An 11,441-nucleotide genomic window follows, 5' to 3' on the forward strand; every position below is an offset into this window, starting at 1 on the left:
TGTAGCATTAAGATTTCCCTTCACTGGAACTAAGGGGCCCGAACCATGAAAAACAGCCCCAGACCATTATACCTCCTCCACCAAACTTTACAGTTGGTATTATGCATTCGGACAGGTAGCGTTCTCCGGTCATCCGTCAAACCCAGATTTGTCCATCGGACTGCCAGATGGTGAAAAGTGATTCATCACTCCAGAGAACGTGTTTCCACTGCTCCAGAGTCCAGTGGTGGCGAGCTTTACACCCCATGGTGATGTTAGGCTTGTGTGCGGCTGCTCGGCCGTGGAAACTCATTTAAATTAAGCTCTGACGAACAGTTAATTCTGCTGACGTTGCTTCCAGGGGCAGTTTGGAACTCTAGTGAGTGTTGCAACCGAGGACAGACGATTTTTAAGATCTACGCGCTTCAGCACTTGGTGGTCCTGCTCTGTGAGCTTGTGTGGCCTACCACCTTGCGGCTGAGCCGTTGTTGCTCCTTGACGTTTCCACTTCACAATAACCTTACTTGCAGTTGAGCGGGGCAGCTCTAGCAGGGCAGAAATGTGACGAATTGACTTGTTGGAAAGGTGGCATCCTATGGCAGTGCCACGTTGAAAGTCACTGAGCTCTTCAGTAAGTCCATTCTACTGCCAATGTTTGTCTATGGAGATTGCATGGCGGTGGGCTCAATTTTACACACCTGTCAGCAATGGGTGAAGCTGAAATAGCCGAATCCACTAATTTAAAAGGGTGTCCACATACTTTTGTATATATAGTGTATGTCAAACAAAAACCAATGATTGCAAGATTAAACAAACCATACAAGTACTGTATGCACAAGGACCACTTTGAACAATTTCCACAGAATGTTTAACAAAAACACATTTACTGGAAGACCAGTGCAGATAGAAAGTTTGGTCACAAACTGACGGTTTGTGCCGTCATTCTGTGACCAAACTCTGCATCTACAAAACTAGTCCTTGTACATAGAGTTGTATGGTTTGTTTCACTTTGCAATCATTGATTTTTGTTTGACATATATTTAATGAATTTCTCCAACTTGACAGTATTTAGAAGTCTGCTGTTTTGGGTTCACCCAGGGAGTTCTATAGACACACATCATTCTATTTCGTTTGTCCATTCTGTGAGTGTCAGATATTAAGGTTGTGATTTTGCTGGCAAATGTAATGTCCATAATGCTGGAATTGTCCATATACTTTATATTTAAAATGTATATATTCATTTTCTGTAAAGAAATGGCTTTCAGAATCTCATGTAATCACTTGGCTGTTTTCTCTACAATTAAATGCTCATTTTTTGTGCTGTTCTACATGTTTAATAATAAATTAAAGTAAATATAATCTTACTTGTTCTGAAGAAGTGCTGGGACTCTGATGAACTTTACCGTTTTCATTCTGAGCTGCAGAACATTCTGGATTTACTGCAGAGAGGAGCTGAGAGTCACTGGTTGGTTCTGATACTCTGCTGTCAGATTCCAGCTGCTGTTCCTCCTGAATCGTCCAGAGTTCCTCTTGTTTTGTGGGCTCTGGGTCCTCCAGACCCAGCCTGGGGATTCTCTCCTGCTGCTCTGGGGGAACCTCCTCTTTAGAGACAGAGACAGAGGGCTGCTGGGAGTCTGGAGAGAAGGGAGGAGGAATGTGTCTCTCCATCCCATCAACACGTTTGTCTATGTTTTCTACCTGGGCTTCAGAGAGGAGCTGAGAGTCCCTGGTTGGTTCTGATCCGCTGTAGTCCTCTCCATCAGGTTCTGTTTTGATCTGTTCAGTTGTGTTGGTGGGTAGAGAGTCCCTCTCTCTGTTCTCCAAGGTTTGGTCAAGATGTGAGGGCAGAGGTGGTTTCTGTTCATAGTCACTTTTCACACAGGCAGGAATCAAGAGGTCTTTGGTATCAGGTTCCAGACCTTGAGGCTGGTCTTCCTCCTGATTGGTCCTGAGTTCCTCCTGTTCCTCTTTAATCAGTGTGGGCTCTGGGTCCTCCTGCCTCTGACTGGGGCTCCTCTCCTGCTCACAGTGCTGCTGTACAGGGGGAACCTCCTCTTCAGAGACAGGAAGAGAGATCTGCTGGGAGTCTGGAGGGAAGAAAAGAAGAACAAATCAAATCAGAGTTTATTCACGTACAGCAGGATGCAGCAGGTGTAAACAGTACCGCGAAACGCTTGATTGCTTAACAATGCAGTTCAGAGGAGGCTGGAGGGAGGTGCTATAGGAGGAATCAATGGAACTGAGTCCAACATGTGGTTTCCATATGATTAATACTGTTCCATTTATTCCATTCCAGCCATTACAATAAGCCCACCCTCCTAAAACTCCTCCTACCAGCCTCCTCTGATGCAGTTATACTGGTCATATAAAGTAATACACGAGAATAAATAACAAATGGGGGTGAAGATACTGTATCCCTGGAAAAAGGATGTTTCCGGTTTCACGCACGCGCACACACACACACACACACACACACACACACACACACACACACACACACACACACACACACACACACACACACACACACACACACACACACACACACACACACACACACACGATGCTTCTTGTTCCCTCTGGCTAGTGATCCGTGTGATCTTCAGACCTGGGTTCAACTACTATTTGAAATCATTTCCATACTGAGTGAAACAGATAAGACTGAGTGGAGTGTTAGGATAGAACCCAAACTCACTGTGTCGGCTAGAATAGATCTACTGTCATGTCAATAAGAGGTTTTTAGATTTTAAAGATGTATACAGTCCTATAGACTCTCAAAGCAGGGTTGACTCACATTTAACCTTAACCATTCCAATGTATTTGATAGAATAAAAAAAAAACACAAAAATAAAAAAAAAACACAAAAATAAAAAAAACTATATTTATGGAAGTGGTGATTTTGCTAGGTTACTACAGGAAACATGCTTGTTTGGGTCCCCCGGGTGTGGAGACAGACGGGTTAATATACTGCAGTCTAACTGTGTGTGTGAATGACTAAATGAGTATAATTATTTGATAAATAATTTTGTTTCCCACAGTAGCTACTATTACAAACCTGCTCGATGTAACTTGATTTCCGGGTGGAAAACCAAATCCAACAGCCTCTGTAGACGTTTGTTCTCCTCCTTCGAACGGGAGATTTCGACCTGGTACTCGACTATCTTTTTTTCAAAGACTGCCGATATCTCCACAGCAGCCGCTGTTAATCGCTGAGTAAGAAACGTATTCAACTCCATCTGTAATTTTGGAATGTTAGGGTCTATAGAGCCACATGTCAACGAGGAAAATACACCAACGCTCTAGCTATTCACTTCCTGCTTTGATTCTTCTTCCTTTCGATTTGGTTGTCGGATTGCATCCAACTTTAAGGTGCATACACCGCCACCTACTGTAGTGGTGTGTGAGGCCATTCTATAAATGATAAAAAGCCAACCTTACTGAAGCCAATATTCTTCCCATCACGGTCTCTTGATCTCTGCCTCCTCACAGGAATCCTCTCAGGATCCCTCACCCTGTACCCCTGTTCCTCTACCACTCTCTTCCCTGCTTCAGCATACGACACTTCCTGTACTACTGTAACCATGGTAACCTCCATCTGCCTTTCTCTCACCAGACATCTCCCGTCTCCAGCCCCATGATCACCCCCACAACTTTTTACATCATACAGGTTTCTCCGAGCAAATAGCCTAATCTAAATAGAGCTCAATCAAATACAAAATGCACTGTCATGTCAACAAACAACATATCCTAAAAACAGGACAGGTCAATGTAAAATGGACAATATGAAATGGACAATCACAACCGTTGTCCAGGAGTTTCACCCCATTGTCATGATCAGTGGTTTCAAGTTTGTATGCTGTGTAAACACATTGCAAATAGGCTCCTAAAACTCCTGATGAAGTTGGGTAGCTGATATTCAGAGTTTAAATAGCCACATTTATTAGTCACAGGAAACAGGACTAATAAAGCCAACGCAATGACCTGTTTTACAAAACGGTGGGCATACCACATCGAAGGGCATTCATAAAATTCCATTGCAGGCCAAGTTGCTGTACCAGGTGGTGATACAGCCCAACAGGATGCTCTCAATTGTGCATCTGTAAAAGTTTGTGAGAGTTTTAGGTGACAAGCCACATTTTTTCAGCCTCCTGAGGTTGTGCCACCCACGTTATCCATCCTTTCAACAGCGCCATGCTCCAGAAAGAAAAACACGTCACAATCCTTGTCCCTTATCTCGAAATCCGGAGCGCCCTCTCCCTCTGGGTGGAGGAAACACAATAAATCATCATGAGTCCACTCCAAGTTACCTTCACCAAGTCAACAGTCCTCAACCTCTCCTCCACCCAATCTGACACCACATATGGATCAACCAAAAAGCAAGGATCCATTCTCTTCACAAATGTCACTCCCACTGGGCCAAAATCATCCTTGGGACGAGGGACTCGGCAATCCTCACCGCAGCTACGTCACCCTGACACCCTCATTCTAAACAAATTCTGGAGCTCTTATCCCCGTTTTTTTTTTTGCTTCTTCTTTTTCTTCTTCTATGGTGTTTTGGAACCAAACTTCAATGTTGCACTTCCGTCACCTACTGGAAGTACGTTTCCTGTGCTCTTTTGTAGATGTTGTAGAACGCTAGCTACCTGCAGTAACCCATCAACCCCGTATGGACGATCCACTGAGGTTAACGAATCCCGGGGAATGAAATTTGAACGAGTTTGTCACACCGTGTGAAAGAAAGGTTTTGAAGTTGGAGGCATATTTACTTCCAGTAGGTGGTGGTAGTACACCCTTTAAATTGTGTACCAAATGCCTTAAAACAATATAGAAGAAGAAGAAGAAGAACGTGAACGGCTAGTGCTTTGGTTTGTTTACGTCGTGAATATAAAATGTCACAATTACAGCTCTTGAATGTGTTTCTGACCGAACGATTAACAGCGGTAGCTATGGAGATATCTGTTGTACTTGAACAAAATTTAGGCGAGTACCAGGAAGAAATCTCCCGTTCAAATGAGGAGAACAAACGTCTACAGAACCTGTTGGACTTGGTTTTCAGCTCCGAAATCAAGTTACTCCGCGAAGGTTTGTAATTATATAATGACAACTCAAAATGCACGAATCATATAGTTACTGTGGGCAACACTTATTCATCAAATAATTATACAAATGTAATCATTATTGTTTTTCTCCCCCACCCCCCAGACTCCCAGCAGCTCTCTCTTCCTGTCTCTGAAGAGGAGGTTCCCCCTGAGCAGCAGCACTGTGAGCAGGAGAGTAGCCCCAGTCAGAGGCAGGAGGACCCAGAGCCCACACTGATTAAAGAGGAACAGGAGGAACTCAGGACCAATCAGGAGGAAGACCAGCCTCAAGGTCTGGAACCTGATACCAAAGACCTCTTGATTCCTGCCTGTGTGAAAAGTGACTATGAACAGGACCCACCTCTGCCCTCACATCTTGACCAAACCTTGGAGAACAGAGAGAGGGACTCTCTACCCACCAACACAACTGAACAGATCAAAACAGAACCTGATGGAGAGGACTACAGAGGATCAGAACCAACCAGGGACTCTCAACTCCTCTCTGAAGCCCAGATAGAAAACATAGACGAACGTGTTGATGGGATGGAGAGACACATTCCTCCTCCCTTCTCTCCAGACTCCCAGCAGCCCTCTCTCTCTGTCTCTAAAGAGGAGGTTCCTCCAGAGCAGCAGGAGAGAAGCCCCAGGCTGGGTCTGGAGGACCCAGAGCCCACAAAACAAGAGGAACTCTGGACGAATCAGGAGGAACAGCAGCTGGAATCTGACAGCAGCGTATCAGAACCAACCAGTGACTCTCAGCTCCTCTCTGCAGTAAATCCAGACTGTTCTGCAGCTCTGGGGGAAAACAGAGTATGTGTTGATGGGGCAGTGGAGATGCTTGTTCTTCTTTTCTTCCCTCCAGACTCCCAGCAGCTCTCTCTTCCTGTCTCTGAAGAAGAGGTTCCCCCTGAGCAGCAGCTCTGTGAGCAGGAGAGAAGCCCCAGTCAGAGGCAGGAGGACCCAGAACCCACACAGATTAAAGAGGAACAGGAGGAACTCAGGACCAATCAGGAGGAAGACCAGCCTCAAGGTCTGGAGTCTGAAATCAGAGTATCAGAACCAACCAGCCTCTGCAGAGTTTTAGAACCAACCAGTCTTTGCAAAGTATTAGAATCAACGTCTGTAGCAAATCCAGACTGTTCTGCAGCTCAGAGTGAAAAGATAGAAGAATATGTTGATGGGTTGGAGAGACCCATTCTACCTTCCTACCCTCCAGAACTCCCTGTCTTTGAAGAGGAGGTTCCCCATGAACAGCAAGAGAGGAGCCCCAGGCTGGGTCTGGAGGACCCAGAGCCCACAAAGGTTAAAGACAAATGGGAGGAATTCATGACCAGGCAGGAGGAAGAGCAGCTTCACATTGGGCTATCAGAATCAACAAGCCTTTGTAGAGTATCAGAACCAACCCTCTCTGTAGCAAATCCAGACTGTTCTGAAGCCCAGGTAGAAAACATAGAAGAACGTGTTGATGGGATGGAGAGACACATTCCTCCTCCCTTCTCTCCAGACTCCCAGCAGCCCTCTCTCTCTGTCTCTAAAGAGGAGGTTCCCCCAGAGCAGCAGGAGAGAAGCCCCAGGCTGGGTCTGGAGGACCCAGAGCCCACAAAACAAGAGGAACTCTGGACGATTCAGGAGGAACAGCAGCTGGAATCTGACAGCAGCGTATCAGAACCAACCAGTGACTCTCATCTCCTCTCTGCAGTAAATCCAGAATGTTCTGCAGCTCAGAGCGAAAGCGGTAAAGTTCATCAGAGTCCCAGAACATCTTCAGAACAAGTAAGATTATATTTAATTTATTATTAAACATGTTCAAAGGCACTCAGCACAAAGAGGCAGCATTTAATTCCAGAGACTACATGAGATTTTGATAGCAATTTCCTTACAGAAAATGAATACCGAAGAATATATGAATAATTGTAAAGTAGTTTAAATATGAAGTATATACATTGTTTAAAATGCTAAACTCTATGACCATATCTCAGTTCCAAAATGGGATCTTTGCTGTCCGAGAGTTTTCATATTACATTAATCTTTCCTTTTTGTTTCCCCCTTTTAGGTTTCTAGTAACGTGGAATCAAATGAAGCATCTAATTTCTCTACCTGGAGTGAGGAAAACATCTCGGCTACAGACAGCAACTCTTCAGACAGGAACTCCTGCACTAAAGAAGACTCGGAGGCACGTAAACCAGCCAAGAGAACACGCCATTCTAGTGGTGTGGTGAATGAAAAATCTGATCTGTCTAACTTCTGTGATGAAAATAACCCGGGGACTGAGATCAGGCCTTCAGATGGCAACAAAGACATGAACATCCAAACAGACTCTGGGGCTCATAATCCTAATCCTGGCCAGCCGATCCGTCGCACACGCACCCAGCCGACCCGTCACACACGCACCCAGCCGACCCGTCACACACGCACCCAGCCGACCCGTCACCCACGCACCCAGCCGACCCGTCACCCACGCACCCAGCCGACCCGTCACCCACGCACCCAGCCGACCCGTCACCCACGCACCCAGCCGACCCGTCGCACACGCACCCAGCCGACCCCTGTCGCACTTGCGCCCTGCCAGCCGACCGCCGTCACACAGGCGCCTGACCAGCCGATCCGTCGCACACGCACCCAGCCGACCCCTGTCGCACTTGCGCCCTGCCAGCCGACCGCCGTCACACAGGCGCCCTGCCAGCCGACCGCCGTCACGCAGGCGCCCTGCCAGCCGACCGCCGTCACGCTGGCGCCCTGCCAGCCGACCGCCGTCACGCAGGCGCCCTGCCAGCCGACCGCCGTCACGCAGGCGCCCTGCCAGCCGACCGCCGTCACGCAGGCGCCCTGCCAGCCGACCGCCGTCACGCAGGCGCCCTGCCAGCCGACCGCCGTCACGCAGGCGCCCTGCCAGCCGACCGCCGTCACGCAGGCGCCCTGCCAGCCGACCGCCGTCACGCAGGCGCCCTGCCAGCCGATCGGTCGCACACGCACCCAGCCGACCCCTGTCGCACTTGCGCCCGGCCAGCCGACCAAACGTCTACAGAGTGACTCTCAGCTCCTCTCTGCAGTAAATCCAGAATGTTCTGCAGCTCAGAGTGAAAACGGTAAAGTTCATCAGAGTCCCAGAACATCTTCAGAACAAGTAAGATTATATTTAATTTATTATTAAACAAGTTCAAAGGCACTAAGCACAAAGAGGCAGCATTTAATTCCAGAGACTACATGAGATTTTGATAGCAATTTCCTTACAGAAAATGAATACCGAAGAATATATGAATAATTGTAAAGTAGTTTAAATATGAAGTATATACATTGTTTAAAATGCTAAACTCTATGACCATATCTCAGTTCCAAAATGGGATCTTTGCTGTCCGAGAGTTTTCATATTACATTAATCTTTCCTTTTTGTTTCCCCCTTTTAGGTTTCTAGTAACGTGGAATCAAATGAAGCATCTAATTTCTCTACCTGGAGTGAGGAAAACATCTCAGCTACAGACAGCAACTCTTCAGACAGCAGCTCCTGCACTAAAGAAGACTCTGAGGCACGTAAACCAGCCAAGAGAACACGCCATTCTAGTGGTGTGGTGAATGAACCATCTGATCTGTCTAACTTCTGTGATGAAAACAACCCGGGGACTGAGATCAGGCCTTCAGACGGCAACAAAGACATGAACATCCAAACAGACTCTGGGGCTCATAATCCAGCTAAGAGGATATGTCGGAGGGTGCCTGATATGTCAGAGGGTGCAGTAGCAAGACGTGGGAGTGGAGAGATGGCTTCCTGTTCCCGTCCCAAAGTGCCAGGATCCACTCCAGATTACACCCACTGCTTGCACTGTCAAGGTCTGTACATTCGAAAGTCACTATGGAAACATGTCAGATACTGCCCTCTGAACCCCAAAGCTGAAGAACCAAAACCTGGACAAAAGATGAGGTTTCAGTCAGCAATGGTGTTTAAGTTGTGTCCTCAACCCGACTACGTCAGCACAGGTCTTTGGAAGATAGTTTGTGGTATGAACTCCGGCCAAGTTTCATTTGTGGTAAGAAATGACAAATGTATCCTCCTCATGGGAGAAGAGATGTACAACAAACTACCGCCAGATGACAGAAGAAATAAATACATCCAACAAAGAATGAGAGAGGTGGCAAGACTCCTCATCACGGCCAGGACGTGTACACCTCTGATGTCCTTTGAGGACCTGGTCATACCTAGTAATTTACCTCAAGTCATCACGGCAGTGAGAGCTGTTGCTGGCTACAACGAGGAGAACAAAACGTACGACTGTCCGACGCTGGCTGTTCAAATGGGATACAACTTAATGAACATTGGCAGCGCTGTGGAATCCTCTGCACTGACGTCAGGACAACACAAAGTCGCGGAGTCTGCTTGCAAATTCAAAAGTTTCAAGTGGAATGAGGTTGTTTTGGCTGGAGCACTGTCCACTCTCAGTGAACCCAAAAATAAATGTAAGTCAAATGTCACACCTTGTAAGTCAGGCTAGCTCTCCAAGTGGATGGTTTGCTACACCTTGTAGGTCAGGCTAGCTCTCCAAGTGGATGGTTTGTTACACCTTGTAGGTCAGGCTAGCTCTCCAAGTGGATGGTTTGTTACACCTTGTAGGTCAGGCTAGCTCTCCAAGTGGATGGTTTGCTACACCTTGTAGGTCAGGCTAGCTCTCCAAGTGGATGGTTTGTTACACATTGTAGGTCAGGCTAGCTCTCCAAGTGGATGGTTTGTTACACCTTGTAGGTCAGGCTAGCTCTCCAAGTGGATGGTTTGTTACACCTTGTAGGTCAGGCTAGCTCTCCAAGTGGATGGTTTGCTACACCTTGTAGGTCAGGCTAGCTCTCCAAGTGGATGGTTTGTTACACCTTGTAGGTCAGGCTAGCTCTCCAAGTGGATGGTTTGCTACACCTTGTAGGTCAGGCTAGCTCTCCAAGTGGATGGTTTGCTACACCTTGTAGGTCAGGCTAGCTCTCAAAGTGGATGGTTTGCTACACCTTGTAGGTCAGGCTAGCTCTCCAAGTGGATGGTTTGCCAGCCATCCCTAATAATATTTGATTTTTTTATACAGGTCATTTGCCTGGAAATGGTCATGTTTATTTAACCTATTTTTTTCTTCTCTTCTTTCTGTTCTTTTTGCAATCTTTTCTCAACAGGTCCCCAGCCGACCGCCGTCACACAGGCGCCCTGCCAGCCGACCCCCGTCACACAGGCGCCCTGCCAGCCGGCCCCCGTCACACAGGCGCCCTGCCAGCCGACCCCTGTCACACAGGCGCCCTGCCAGCCGACCCCTGTCACACAGGCCCCCTGCCAGCCGACCCCTGTCACACAGGCGCCCTGCCAGCCGACCCCTGTCACACAGGCGCCCTGCCCGCCGACCCCTGTCACACAGGCGCCCTGCCCGCCGACCCCTGTCACACAGGCGCCCTGCCAGCCGACCCCTGTCACACAGGCGCCCTGCCAGCCGACCCCTGTCACACAGGCGCCCTGCCAGCCGACCCCTGTCACACAGGCGCCCTGCCAGCCGACCCCTGTCACACAGGCGCCCTGCCAGCCAACCCCTGTCACACAGGCGCCCTGCCAGCCGACCCCTGTCACACAGGCGCCCTGCCAGCCGACCCCTGTCACACAAGCGCCCTGCCAGCCGATCCGTCGCACACGCACCCAGCCGACCCGTCGCACACGCACCCAGCCGACCCGTCGCACACGCACCCAGCCGACCCGTCGCACACGCACCCAGCCGACCCGTCGCACACGCACCCAGCCGACCCGTCGCACACGCACCCAGCTGACCACTGTCGCACTTGCGCCCGGCCAGCCGACCCGTCGCACAGGCACCCAGCCGACCCGTCGCACAGGCACCCAGCCGACCCGTCGCACAGGCACCCAGCCGACCCGTCGCACAGGCACCCAGCCGACCCGTCGCACAGGCACCCAGCCGACCCGTCGCACAGGCACCCAGCCGACCCGAAGAAACACTGTGAGATTAAAGTCGATCACTGATGAGGTAGCAGCAGTAGAGAAACACATGATGCCGTTCATAAAGAGTAGCCGAGTTTCTGAAAAGAGGGACTGCCTCGAATGCCTCCAGTCAGAACCTGTGGCGCTCAAAAGCAGAGACTGGTCGGGCATTAAGTTCTATGTAAATAGAGTCAAACAGAGACAGAGTATTGCAGGGAACTCAGAGGGCAGCAGCCCTGACCGGGACTCAACCTCAGGTCCAGCAGCCCTGACCGGGACTCAACCTCAGGTCCAGCAGCCCTGACCGGGACTCAACCTCAGGTCCAGCAGCCCTGACCGGGACTCAACCTCAGGTCCAGCAGCCCTGACCGGGACTCAACCTCAGGTCCAGCAGCCCTGACCGGGACTCAACCTCAGGTCCAGCAGCGCTGACCGGG

The 11,441-nt window shown here is 49.1% G+C and overlaps 2 protein-coding genes across 2 annotated transcripts; one reads left to right on the forward strand and one right to left on the reverse strand.

Moving 5' to 3' along the window:
- Positions 1 to 1,010: 1,010 nt before the first annotated feature.
- LOC129850972 (putative mediator of RNA polymerase II transcription subunit 26) lies at positions 1,011 to 4,827 on the reverse strand. Its single transcript, XM_055917117.1, has 2 exons — positions 3,035 to 4,827; positions 1,011 to 2,066 (listed from the first exon to the last, which is right to left on the reverse strand). Exons 1-2 carry the CDS (start codon positions 3,213 to 3,215, stop codon positions 1,324 to 1,326), a joined length of 924 nt encoding a protein of 307 aa, XP_055773092.1. The 5' UTR covers positions 3,216 to 4,827; the 3' UTR covers positions 1,011 to 1,323.
- A 41-nt stretch (positions 4,828 to 4,868) lies between these two features.
- On the forward strand, positions 4,869 to 11,435 carry LOC129850971 (mucin-2-like). Its single transcript, XM_055917116.1, has 5 exons — positions 4,869 to 5,061; positions 5,182 to 6,830; positions 7,111 to 8,181; positions 8,462 to 9,506; positions 10,200 to 11,435. Exons 1-5 carry the CDS (start codon positions 4,869 to 4,871, stop codon positions 11,306 to 11,308), a joined length of 5,067 nt encoding a protein of 1,688 aa, XP_055773091.1. The 3' UTR covers positions 11,309 to 11,435.
- Positions 11,436 to 11,441: the final 6 nt, after the last annotated feature.

The sequence above is a fragment of the Salvelinus fontinalis genome, unplaced genomic scaffold (assembly GCF_029448725.1).
Source record: "Salvelinus fontinalis isolate EN_2023a unplaced genomic scaffold, ASM2944872v1 scaffold_2563, whole genome shotgun sequence".
NCBI lineage: Eukaryota > Metazoa > Chordata > Actinopteri > Salmoniformes > Salmonidae > Salvelinus > Salvelinus fontinalis.

Bases quoted from the DNA above. Each gene is read 5' to 3' on its own strand.
- LOC129850971 (XM_055917116.1), top strand. From the start codon at position 4,869: ATGTCACAATTACAGCTCTTGAATGTGTTTCTGACCGAACGATTAACA. The intron at 8,182-8,461 runs GTAAGATTATAT...TCCCCCTTTTAG, and splicing joins CCAGAACATCTTCAGAACAA to GTTTCTAGTAACGTGGAATC. The intron at 9,507-10,199 runs GTAAGTCAAATG...TTTTCTCAACAG, and splicing joins CAGTGAACCCAAAAATAAAT to GTCCCCAGCCGACCGCCGTC.
- LOC129850972 (XM_055917117.1), bottom strand. From the start codon at position 3,215: ATGGAGTTGAATACGTTTCTTACTCAGCGATTAACAGCGGCTGCTGTG. The intron at 2,067-3,034 runs GTTTGTAATAGT...TCTTCCCTCCAG, and splicing joins AATCAAGTTACATCGAGCAG to ACTCCCAGCAGATCTCTCTT.